The following is a 13,186-nucleotide window of genomic DNA, read 5'->3' as shown; positions in this document are numbered from 1 at the left end:
ACTAGCAACCTTGTACCTATACCAAGTGTTGAAGAGTTACAACAATAACGTGCGAATTAAAAAAATTCAACAAGATGGCCTCATCCTAAAAAGGAATTCCCGAATGCACTCGATGCAAGTGCTGAAAAAATTATAACGACAGAGGAGCATGCGATTGACAACATAGATGTGAGAAAAATATACTGTCTTAGGATAATGGACGAGAAACGACTTCTGGGAAGTTGAACTGCAATCCACTTTAAGACCGGTCAGGTGTAACTTTCTATTTATTTCTTAAATTGAGAACTATTTATTTTTTCTTGAACTATGCATCAAAAAATATGCAACTTGTTTGCTTTACATTTTTTTTAATTATTACAATCCTTTCTTATCGAGCTATTTATCCGTGTATGTGAACGTATTTTATTATCTGCATGACAACTATATTTTACATGTAGTTTCTTTGATCTGAACATATGCTCTTGGTTATTATAAAATGACTTGTGCAAATTTTGAATAACATATATAAGTTTAATCGGCATGAATGTTTTATCTTTTTTACTTAAAAATTGTGTGCCTGGTTGTGAATATTTGAAATGTAATGTATGCACAACAGTTATTACCAATATTGCAATAGACAAGGGGCATAGTATCTCGACTCTATTACTTTGAGAGGACTGGTCATCCTATGACGTGACAAGAGCCTGCCTTGTTCTTACAAATTAAATATATACACGACGGACAAGGGACATAGTATCCCAAGTTCGTCAATATAAGATTCATAATAATAAATTTATTTTAAGAGGGAAAGGTCTTTTAGCAATTTAATACAGCCAGTGCATGCACCTACGTAAAATGACGAAAATTGCATATGACAAATATTATTTGTCGACACACTTACATAAACGTCAAGGGGCAACACCCAGTGACATTTATGAACTTCGTCGTTACATTACGAAAATGGCGTATTACTAAGTTTGTTTCAAGAGGGAAATGTCTTTAACAACTTAACATTGTGACGACACTTGCAAATAAATATACTTATATGAATGACATTTGATAAAGATTCTTCACCATCAAATACTATTGAAGACAACAACGAAAGAGCTACTCGTCATTATCGCCATCATTAGACAACTTTTTTAGCATTATCATCGCTATTAGAATCGTCTAACGGAAGAACATCATTCGAAACTCAAGTGCAACTGTACTTCATTTTGAAGTATTATTATCTGTCACACACATTTGATATATGATTCCAAAATAGCAACGACTTCCTTCAATAAAGACTGATGAATATGACGAGCAAGCAAAGTATCTTGAAAAACATACATAATTGATATGAAGGCGAATACAACTAATCTGCCAACATCAAGAAGACAACAAAATGTAAGGCAAGTATATCATGACAAAAAACATTTTATGTCATCAAGACATCACAAGGACAGAAGAATAGAAGATCATACCAAGAAAAATAATGCAATTATTAAGAAGATGTCTCATACTCGATACATGGTTGCTTTAGACAGATTCATTTCTTGGTCAGTAAAGAAGTATTAAAACACTATATGTCAACTTAGCAGCAGCTAAACAAGAAGTATTTGGCATCTCGGCTAGGCAAAGAACCAATCTGCAATCAAAGCGACTGAAGTACGTGTGATAACAAGTTATCCTGTGATGGTATTACAAAGATCAAAATTGACATGAACATCGAATGAAGATAATTTTATTGGGAGTTGAACACTCCCAATAAAATTAAGGGCAATTGTTGGTGCTAGAATTTTTGTTATCCTGACGGTAAAATATTGTGACAAAGTCAATAAAAACCCATTAAAATAGGATGGACAGTTTAATTACAATCCCTACAAATTAGTAACAATAAGAGAAGTGGTGGCATAACAATAGAAAAGTGGATAGCTATGTGGGAAGACTTACAACAGATATATCAAATTCAAGGATACATATTAGACTGATCATCTTATCTCTTATCACGTATAATCCAAACATCATTCACATATACCATAACTCACACACTACTATTTACATAAAAACACTATTACTCTCTTTACCACCTAACTTCCAAGACTACACACAAAATAAATAGAAAGATGATTGGGAAAGGTGCAACAATAACAACTACAAAAGGAAGCAGAGGTCAAACAAAAAGCAAGTCAGTTTCAAGATCTTCAAAGGCCGGTCATCAATTCCATGTTGGTAGAATTGCTCGGTTTCTTAAGTCTGGCAAATATGTTAAACGTGTAGTCGACGGATCTCCGATCTATCTTGCTGCCGTTCTTGAATATCTTGCTGCTGAGCGACGAGTAGGTTCACACAGCCAACGAGTACATGCACAACTGACGAGTAGAAACTGCAATCTCGACACGTCCAAACAGCACATTCGACATGTCCAAAATGCGCACTCGAAGAGGAGTTCTTATTATTTCATTGGTTGTAATCACTTATAATCATTTTGAAATCATAATAGTGGAACTACTTTGGTTGGGTATCGTCCCACCCGCGTTTACCCTTTGACGGGGGTTTTCCGCATCACTAATTGCTCGTGTCTATTTATTTTTGCACATGTCGATCCCTTTTCGTGTTACAATTTTATCATGATTAAATCTATTAGACTTAGTTATTAACCCACAAATTTTGGTAAAAACAACCATCTCAATATCCCCGGTGTATCGTATCAAAATGTTGCACTCTACTCGGTAGTAATGTATCAATCATCACTTATTGTAAATATCAAGGTGGTCACTCAACTGAAGACCATATATCAGTTTAATTATCAAACTTAACGCGATATCATTTGAATCACTAAAATCATAATAAATATCAAATAGATATCTCAAAATATATTCTCGTGAATTAAAAATTATTTTTATGGAGTTCTATAGAATTTTTCTTGAATACTATTACAACCAAATGAGAAGTTACGAACTTCTAGTATTTTAGATGATATAGTGAAATTTTTAAAAATTAATCTACTAATTATTATTATTTAAATAAAAAAATTACTACAAAATTAAAAATACATAGTAGATAAAATTTTAAAAATCTCACTATATTATCTAAAATATCAGAATTCATAGATTTTCATTTGGTTGTAGTAGGATTCAATAAAATTGTATAGAACTTTATAAAAATAATTTTTAGTTTTTGAGCACATATTTTGAGGTATCTGTTTAATATTTATTATGACTTTAGTGATTCATCCCATTAAATTTTATGATTAAACTGATATATAGTTTTCAGTTGAGTTATAACTTTAATATTTAACCCATGTTACTTTATTCAAAGTACTAGCATAATAACCCGTGCGAGACACGAGTCATTTTCTAGAGTTTTTTTATACATCATGCAATTATAATGTTTGTTAAACAACTCCAACAATATTCTTATATAGGCTCCTCAGTCAAATTTTGAATAAATGGAGATAAAATTTCTTTCAACAAGCTCCATATCCCCCTCTATTACATTAGGAGCTTCGAATAATTACTCATTTTTAGGAGTGAATATCCCCATAACTATTATTATATTATATTTTTCTTACCTGTTATTTTATATTTAATGAATGAATATAAACAGGGTAGTAAGTGTACGTTTAAAACGAAACGATTAAACTTAATCTGTAGAATGTCGTTAGTATGTTTACAAATAAAAAACTACAAATTAACATATATGTTGAATACGGAGTTGACCAAAATCTTGAATTTTATTTAAATAAATTATATGTACTGTTTTATATTATTACTGAGTTCACTATTAACTTACAATTAACTTACTCAATTTAAAAAGATAAAAAATGCATAACTGAATTCAGAATGACTTGCAATCAAAATATACAATAATGTAAATTTTACATTATTGTTAATATTAAAGTTGATTTTAATGAAAAATATTAGTTTTTGAAATTCAACGTATGTATGTATGGAAAAATGTTAGTTTTTTATTTACACTACTGTTAAAAAAGTAAGATTAAGTTTATGTGTGTGTGTTAACATGTAAATTATTGTATGTCACATCTCTTAGTAAATTATGATAGTTTCAATTATTTATATGCTAAATATCTGATTTATGTACATATATTATCATTATTAACATCTAGTGAGATAAGATAATTGATTACTTAAATAACATGCATTTATAATTATTCAAAAATTAAAATTATTTAATAAATAAATTGTTATAATTTATTTATGGTATTCACATTATCACTGACAATCAATCCATATCTATTTTTTACGCAACCGGTTATCAATCATGGTTGTAACATAATAATGAATTATATATTTTTAAGACTTATTATTGATATTCATGGTTCTTTTCAAGAATTTGAAAGAAAAATTGTATTTATATCGTTATTTAAACCGTTTTTAAGTTTCTTTTATTACGACTATAATATTTCTTCATATAATAATTTGATAATATTTTATACAATTCTTCTAAAATTGAAAATTTTCAGTTCGATAAAGTTTTATAAATATCAGTTGAACTGGTTAATTCCTTCAAATTATTGAACAATATATATTTTTTTCCTTAAATAATATAAAATGCATTTGAATCAAATGCTACAATATAGTATACATATACCTTTTATTTGAATAATTCAAAATATTAAAATAATTCAAAATATTTGTACAATATTATCTTGATCAATGAATATTGTTGATATAAAAGAATTATTTTTAAAAAGTTAGTTTTTTTAAAGTGAAAAATGAAAAATAAATCGATTTAATATATCATCGTAGTTTTAACAAATCTAGTGAGATCTCATTTCAAATTTCAAATATTCTTAAAATTGGGACAAATCTCAAAAATAATAATGCGTTACCAGTGAAATTAGTAATTTTAATATAAATAATCAATTGGCTTGATCCTATAAAGATCTTAAACACATTAATTTATATTAACATAAGATATTAAAAAATTTCACATTATTGGTAAGATATTCTCGCCGAGCTTGTAATTTAAATTTACTAAACGTAGAATGTGACGATGTTTTTCGGCCGGGTCATGTAGTCAAATTTCGAGTATTTGTTGAATAATGAGCCAAGTTCTAAAATGCATTGACTCATTATAATTCGAACTTATCTAAATATGTAATACCAACATAGATTATTTATATATAAGTGATTCTATTTTCAATATTTTTAAAAAAATTATATATGTACATTTTAATTACTTTTTATAATAAAAAAATTTGTTAAAAATATATGAGATATATTTTCAAACTAAAAAATGATTAATAAATAAGATAATAATCCATTTATGTACTATGCCTAATTTTATATCTGGAATTCAATTCTTTAAAATTAACTGTACAAATATTCAACTAACTATCCTTTTTTTGCGAAATTCAAGTAAGTATCTTTAAAGTTAAATAAAATATTCATTTAACACACTTACATATTATGTGTACGATAAAAAACACATGTGACAATATGGTGTAGTGGTAAGAGACTGTATAGTTGAATGAAATAACTTGAGTTTGATTCCCACAAACCACATCTTTTTATATAAATATTAAAAATAGGGGTAATTTAGTCTTTTTAACGAGACTTTTTAATATCATGAAATTATACCCTTATTCTTCTATTATATATAGAAGAGATTTACCAATAATTACATATTTTTGTTGTTAACCTAGAAGTACAGTATTAATGATCACCTAATTTTGTTACTCTATCAATGATCACATAATTTTGTTGTTAACCCAAAAGATAACATATTTTAGTTTACTTATTGACCTAAACTTGTTGTAATTAACCATTTGAACCTTAATTTTTTAAGTTAACTAATCTTAACGTGTCAACTTGATTTAGGAATAGCACAAGGTTAATCCATGTATTGAAATTAAATACACAAGTGTTCAAGGATAATCATATGACAATGAACAAATAATCAATTTATCTAGAATCAAATATTAATATTAAGATGAGTTCATAAGATACAGATATACAATTCATTTCATAAGCAAGTCCAACAGCACCCTTATATGAGCTCTTAAGTTCAATTATAAGAATTTTGACAAAAAATGGCACTCCAACGGTGTCTTAGTACTTCCTTAGAGCAACTCCAATAGCTTAGCTATTTGGAGTCTTAAAATCAAATATAAGGAATATGAAGAAAAAAACTACTCCAACAGTATCCTTGTGATTCCTTAAATCACTAAGATCCACTAAAATTTTCTTGTCATTCCTTATCTTTAGTTAACATCTCTCTTCTTCTAACTTTTATTTTATAATATATATTTGAAAAAAACACTTTCTCTTTCTTCATTTTATGTAATAATGCTACTTTTTAATGATTAAATATTGTATAAGGAATGTTGTTGGAGTTGGAAATAGCTATTGATGTCTTAAGTTACTAAGATCCAATATTTTATATTAAATTTAGGAAATGAACTAAGAAGCTATTGAAGATACTCTTATATCACTAAGACATGAGCTTCATTTTTTATCTTTAAAGAACTTCTATTGTTCCATTATAATATTTTTAGCAATAAAAAAATCATTTCTCTCTCTTTTTTTCACATTTATCTCTCTTTGTTCCACTTTTTGTCCATATCTTTTCAAATTTATTAATATAATACTAATAAGGAAGGAAGATAAGGATCATTGTTGGAGTTGAAATTCAAAATCAAGTCTTAAATCACTAAGAGTTAATATTTTATAATATTTATAAGGAATTTACTAGAACACTGTTGGACTTACTCTAACAAAATTATAAATTAAACTACACTACTTCTAAATTCTAATTACTAATTTTAAAAAAGTAGCATCTCACATAATTTTGTCGCAGGATATAACACGGAGAATATTGACATTGGTAAACACATTAATTGGTGCAAATGTTTCTCGTGAAAATCCTGACTTAGAGGCTTTGGTATTATATATGGCCTCTTCTAATGGTGCATGAAGGAAAAATAATATTGACAAGCAATACCAAAGACTAATTATACTCATCTGCACCCTCAGTGTACACTCCTACCCACAGATATGAACAGCACAAAGGTTTTGAAACTTGCAGATTAAAGTTGCGCCTAATCTTGCACCTTGGACAACAACCAAAAAATTATCAAACAGAACTATCTCACTGTCGCGGAACTTCCAAAAGACAACAAGGCTTTAAATTTCTTCATTGAACATTATAAAAGAAAGATAAAACATGCAATAGAGATGCTTGGGTATATGCAATAAAAAGGTTTGTCACAATCACATGTCTATGAGTGATTACTGATTAGAGTAGAGATGTTGGATGCAGGATTCCAGAGTTAGAACCAAACTCTAAAACAGAGTGCACTACATTAATACCATTTAAAGCAGCTCCGTCCCTTTTTCGGTATATTAGAATAGAGAAATCATTTTTTTGGTACATTTGTTCAAAAAATTCCATTTATGGTACAGAACGTGAGATTCTACAACTGACACCCAAAACAAGTGGCGTTCTGGGTCATTTTAATATTTTTTTTTCTTTTTTTCCCGTGATGAAGTTGTGTTAGTGTGTTTTTGAACGAAATAAAATTAGATAAATGGCTATTTTTGGACTCCCATATTAAAAAAATGGAAAATGTTTTTAGTAATTTTTTTTTTGTCGGCTTGTAATATAAACCTAATTTATGTGTGTATTTTTTAATTTAAATAAAAAACCATACAAATAAGATTTTTCTAACTCCGAAAAGGGTGCCGTGCAATGTGAGTGTATAATTTTTAGGTGAGTGCATGTTTTGACACGTGCGTATGTAAATAACCGTAGTTTTTTTGGGATCCAAATTTTTTTGTTGTGTTGTAATGTAAACCTATATTTTGGGAAAATTTTAATTTTGAATTAAAAATTTATATGGCCAACACTTTTGTAGTTTCGAAAATGGTTTCTTGAGCGGCGAGTGCATAATTGTCACGGGAGGGCAAATTTGTGCACGACATATTTAAATAACCGGAAATTTGTTTAGGTCCATTTTTCTATTATTTGGTAGGTATGTAAAAAATTTGAGTGTGTATGATTAAATAATAAATTTTATTTATTCGAGAGAGGGTGTCATAACGTTAAATGTAAAAACGTTAACTGTTAGACGTAGACATAAAATGAATGTGCATTGAGCATTGGAAACCAAAATATTATGATAGAACAAGTAAATAATGAAATGGGCATTTAGCAAAAAAAAAAATAATGAAATGGGAAACAAGGAAACGGAACCATATTACAAGTAGACTGCTTGTAATAGCAGTTGTACATATGTTTGACAACAAGATCACGTGTTTTAGTGTGGGCGCCCTGGGCATTTCTTACTACGCTTGGTGTGACCTTCTTGGTTACATAAACTATATTTCTTTCCAGACCGCAGACCATCAATCTCCGTTCGGATCCGCACCGGTTGTCCCTTATCTCCGCGTTTTTTCTTTAGTTTTTTCAAGGACTCTTCCGGCACTAACTTTCCATACCCCTGCCAAGGTACGGGTAAGTCGTAGTTCCAGTATTCAGTTGGTTCCAACAGATAAATTATTGGCCTGTACAAGTCCTACATTATTTGGTTCTTATGGAAATGTTCGATGAAATGCTCCCAACTCAATCCATGTGTTATACAACCTGCCATTGCATGGGAGCACAACATGTGATGGGTCGCCCATTTTCCACAGGCGCATGTACGGTCATTGAGGTTGACAACCTGGGTTTTACCTCTCTTTACTGTCCCCTTAGCTGTTGTGTACTGATGTGTTAGTATTTTCATAATCCCGCGGAGATGATGGAAAGTAATAACCGTATGTCCTGTTGCCTTTCTCCGATTTTTTGCTAACATAGAGGCGGAACGTGCACATAACTGTTGCCCCTCTTGTAGACCGTCATCCACTATGTTTCGATGTTTTTCTACAATTGTGACCACTTTGTAGAAGAGGTACTCCATCGTTGCTGTTACTGGAAGAAAACGAGCCCTCCTTATGTTGCCGTTGAATCCCTCAAGCATGTTTGTGGTTGTTTGACCGTAGCGAACACCACTATCGTGGGAAAGTGTCCACCTCTCAACGAGTATTGTAGCAAGATATTGTAGGGCAGTGGGGGAAATTTCACCAATCTGCGACATATATGCGTCGTGCTTTAAGACTTGTGTGGTTCTTCCAGCTTTCCACATTAATTTTTTTAGTTCACCACCTGGGTGATGACTACAAAAGTTACTTCTTACATGGAGGAGACAGAACCTATGGATGTCGAGTGGCTCGGCAAAACCGTTTTGAGGGTCTCGTAGGGCGGAGATAATGCTGGCAGCACGGTCAGAAATGATGCAGATGTCGGTCCATTGCCGACAGACATGTCTTCGAAGACGCTGCAAAAACCAAGACTAGTTCTCGTACGTCTCCTCATCAACCAAGCCATAACAGAGAGGGAACGGGTGGTTGTTCGAATCAACACCCATAGCAATAAGCAGCTTGCCCCTATATCTTCCTTTCAAGAATGTCCCATCTATTGAAATCACGGGACGTGCATGTTGCCACCCGTCCATCATTGCCTTTAAAGACCAAAAAATCCGCTTACAGACGGACGTGCCCCGCTCCTTAGCATGAGGGACAGCATCGATCTCAGCAATGGTTCCAGGATTTGTCTTCATAATGGCTGCTAGGAACATGGGTAGAGCTTGGTATGTTTTAGCCCAACTGCCATACACTTCCTCAATTGCTATTTGCTTCTCTCTCCATGCTTTCTTGTACCCCACTATGTGGTTGTGCTCGTTGTTGTTCAGCGGGATAATGGTTTTAATGGGAATTTCTAGTGTATCTATTACTTGTTTCACATAAAATAGTAAATGTCAAAAAAAAATCGGCCTTAATAAGTGACGTTTGCTAAAGATTTACTTACAAGTGGTTTTACAATCTACGCAATCATCCTTGCAGATAACTCAAAAATTTTTTACATACCTACCAAACAATAGAAAAATGGACCTAAACAAATTTCCAGTTATTTAAATATGTCGTGCACAAATTTGCCCTCCCGTGACAATTACGCACTCGCCGCTCAAGACACCATTTTCGAAGCTATAAAAGTGTTGGCCATATAAATTTTTAATTTAAAATTAAAATTTTCCCAAAATATAGGTTTACATTACAAACAACAAAAAAATTTGGATCCCAAAAAAACTACGGTTATTTACATACGCACGTGTCAAAACATGCACTCACCTAAAAATTATACACTCACATTGCATGGACGTCTAGGCTTGATTATTCACATTGCATGGATGTTCCTAGTCATACATAAAGAAAGGGGAAAAAAAGCTCCATAACATGTTCAAGCTATACCTAACCTTGCACCTCAATGAAAACAATTGACTGAACTCCAAGGCCATGTTTGTTTGATGGGATTAGGAGAAGGATTAGATTATAATCCGTAAAAAATAATTATCCCTTGTTTGTTATGAAAATTGGACCTAGGAATTCTAATCCCCGGATAACTAGTAACGTCAAATGTAGCTCGGCCAATGGGATAAAATGGTACCTGCTGACTGCAGGTATTATGTGGGATTAAAAATTGATTGGACAAATTTACCCTTATTTAATTAGAAATACTGCAACTTTATAATTCTTGGGATAATAAGGAGAGGATTATAGTGAACGGATTATAATCCGGGGATTGTAATCCTTCAAAACAAACATGGCCCAAGGGCTTTACAGTCCATCACAGACCTTTACCCTACAGCTGATCTGCTTGGTATGCGTTTAAACACTACAGCTGATCTGCTGGATGCAGGAATCCGAGTAACAGAGAAACTTCAAAACAAAATAAACTACACTCATACAATTGAAAGCATGAATATGTTTTACCATGTTAGAGAACATACCAAAGATATATCATAAATAAGAGACAAGAAGTTAATTATATATACTGAAGATCCATTATATTACATCAAAAGATGCAAAAAGAAGCAGTTTCTCTAATTTCAGTTAACAAAGCCAATATCTAGATCATAAGTCATAACGGTTGATTAAAAACAGAGAATCCTAATGCCTACACCAGGCTTAGCTATAAAATATTAAAAACATGCTACAATCCTAAAATAGGCATTCTGCTCATCTTCTATCTAGTACACCGTCTCTTCATCCACAACCACACATCATAAATCCAAGACCTAGAACAATACATAAGTGGACAATACATAAGTTAGCATTTTAGTTTTTACTGATAATACATTTTACTCGCTCAAAGAAATTAAAAAACAAATAGCTTAATGAAACTAAAAAATATCAATCATAGTACCCAACCAATTCTTCACCTGCCTTTTCTTGATTCATACTGTCTTATGTCTTCCGAGTGCCCAATTGTAGCAAGATATTCTTTACTGCAGACATGAAAAGTGTAAACATATCGCTTATGGTAGTCACATAGATTAACATGCTTATTTTCACAACTACTCTTATTCACTTACTGAAAAAAATTGAAGTTATTGACACTAAAAACATACAGGAGATTGAATACTTACAAAGTGTTTACCTTTTTTTTCATTTCTTCTTCTTCTGATTGATTCGCGCCCAATTCGGAATCACTGATTTGAAACAGACTTTCATTGCAAATGAGCAAATTAAAGGACTCTGGAAACCCATGAAGTTCGATATTCTTAACTTTATTGGTTACACGATCATACCACAAAAGTTTTTTACTGTCCAACACTAAAAAAGAATTTCATTCTGAGACTTCGAGAAAGCAACAGGACAAACAAAATTAAAAGATCCTAGGATTCCTGGTTGCTCTAGTGACAACAACTTGGACCAAGAAGTTTCCACCCCAGTATTGTTCATCACCCACATATCGGTACGAGAATCAGGGCAGTGATCAATCAAACCTAGACATCCATTAAATGCAAACAAAGCCTTGCCATTCTTCTTGGGAATACCAGCAGGAAATGGGAGTTTCCTATGTTTATGAACCCCTAGATCAAAAGCAATAATACTTTCACAACTTCTAGAAAGCCAATGCAAAGCCCCATTCACGAAGAGACCAAAACTTCCATATAAACTAACACTATTCGAAATAGTGTCAGCCTGTGTCCATACATTGTTTTTGAGGTTGTAAACTGAAACATAATCCCCACAAGCTGACTATCAGAAGTTCTCATAACCTTATAGTCATCACTAACATGATCATACCCAAACCCAATCACCGAAGACCCGAAAAGTCTACAAGAAATAAGCATATTATCCGTCCTAGGCAACTTCTTAATCTCTCAAGTTGTCGGGTTCCACAAAAAGAGATCATCCTCACCCTCATTATCAGGCTTCCACAAGCAAACCAAGCCCTTACAAACATTAACATATCTAGCACTAGACAATACCGAATTATCCAATTTCACCGCAGTAAAATCACACGCAGAGTCCACTTTAACCGAGTAAAAATTCTCAACCTTACTAAAATTTCTAACAACCAAGTTTTCACCTTTTCGAAAAATTTCATCTTTTGGAACAAAAGTACTGGCATTATCATTATCAACCACAGAGCAAAAGGGTTTCGAAATAAATGCTCGAAAACGAGGAATCAAAGGCTTAATGGGTAAATTACGGAGCAACGTGTTCATAGTAAAATGCTAATGATTAACAGAGTGATAAACCCTAAACCCTAATGTTGAGAACAATACTTTAACAGAGCTAACACTATACATTAATAAATAAATAATTAAAGCAAAGGTCTAATTAGCACAAAATGCAAATAATAAAGGGTATATAACTAATTAACTAGCCCAATTCACAAGATTAACAAAGAACAAAATTAAAAAAAAAGTGAGTTCTTGAAAGTGTATACAGTATATATTTAATAATAGATATTTTATTATTATAATATTTAAAAGGGTGGATTATACCTAGAAGAAAAGGCTTTGGAAAGGAGATGTTCTTCTAGAAGATTTGTATGTCTATTTTTGAAGATGTAAAATGAAGAGTAAGATGAGAGAGCTAAATGGCAGAAATTAAGGTAAATATAAGATTTGTGTGTCTGTGTGTCTGTGATTTATTGGACCGGGCTGTTTGGATTGGGGGTTGAGGAGGGATGGGCCGGGTTTGAAGGGGTTCAAAGTTAACGACCCTTGTTTGGGAAAAAATTAAAATAGAGGATTGGGTTTTGAGAGGGTTGGCTTGGTGTTGGTGAGGGCTGTGTAGTAATCGAAAACATCGTGGGTTTCAACACCCCAGATCGGGGTGTTGTGCAAACGAAGTTTAAGCGCCCA

General features: G+C 32.1%; 1 protein-coding gene across 1 annotated transcript; it reads right to left on the bottom strand.

The window, feature by feature from the left end:
• Window positions 1–9,319: 9,319 nt before the first annotated feature.
• Window positions 9,320–10,180, bottom strand: LOC141679327 (uncharacterized). The gene is made up of 2 exons (XM_074485828.1): window positions 10,174–10,180; window positions 9,320–9,753 (listed from the first exon to the last, which is right to left on the bottom strand). The coding sequence occupies exons 1-2, from the start codon at window positions 10,178–10,180 to the stop codon at window positions 9,320–9,322; spliced, it is 441 nt and encodes a 146-aa protein (XP_074341929.1).
• Window positions 10,181–13,186: the final 3,006 nt, after the last annotated feature.

This window comes from Apium graveolens, chromosome 8, assembly GCF_009905375.1.
Source record: "Apium graveolens cultivar Ventura chromosome 8, ASM990537v1, whole genome shotgun sequence".
In the NCBI taxonomy this organism is placed as follows: domain Eukaryota; kingdom Viridiplantae; phylum Streptophyta; class Magnoliopsida; order Apiales; family Apiaceae; genus Apium; species Apium graveolens.
Note: the sequence above shows the minus strand (reverse complement) of the source record. Positions and strands in the feature narration are given on the sequence as shown.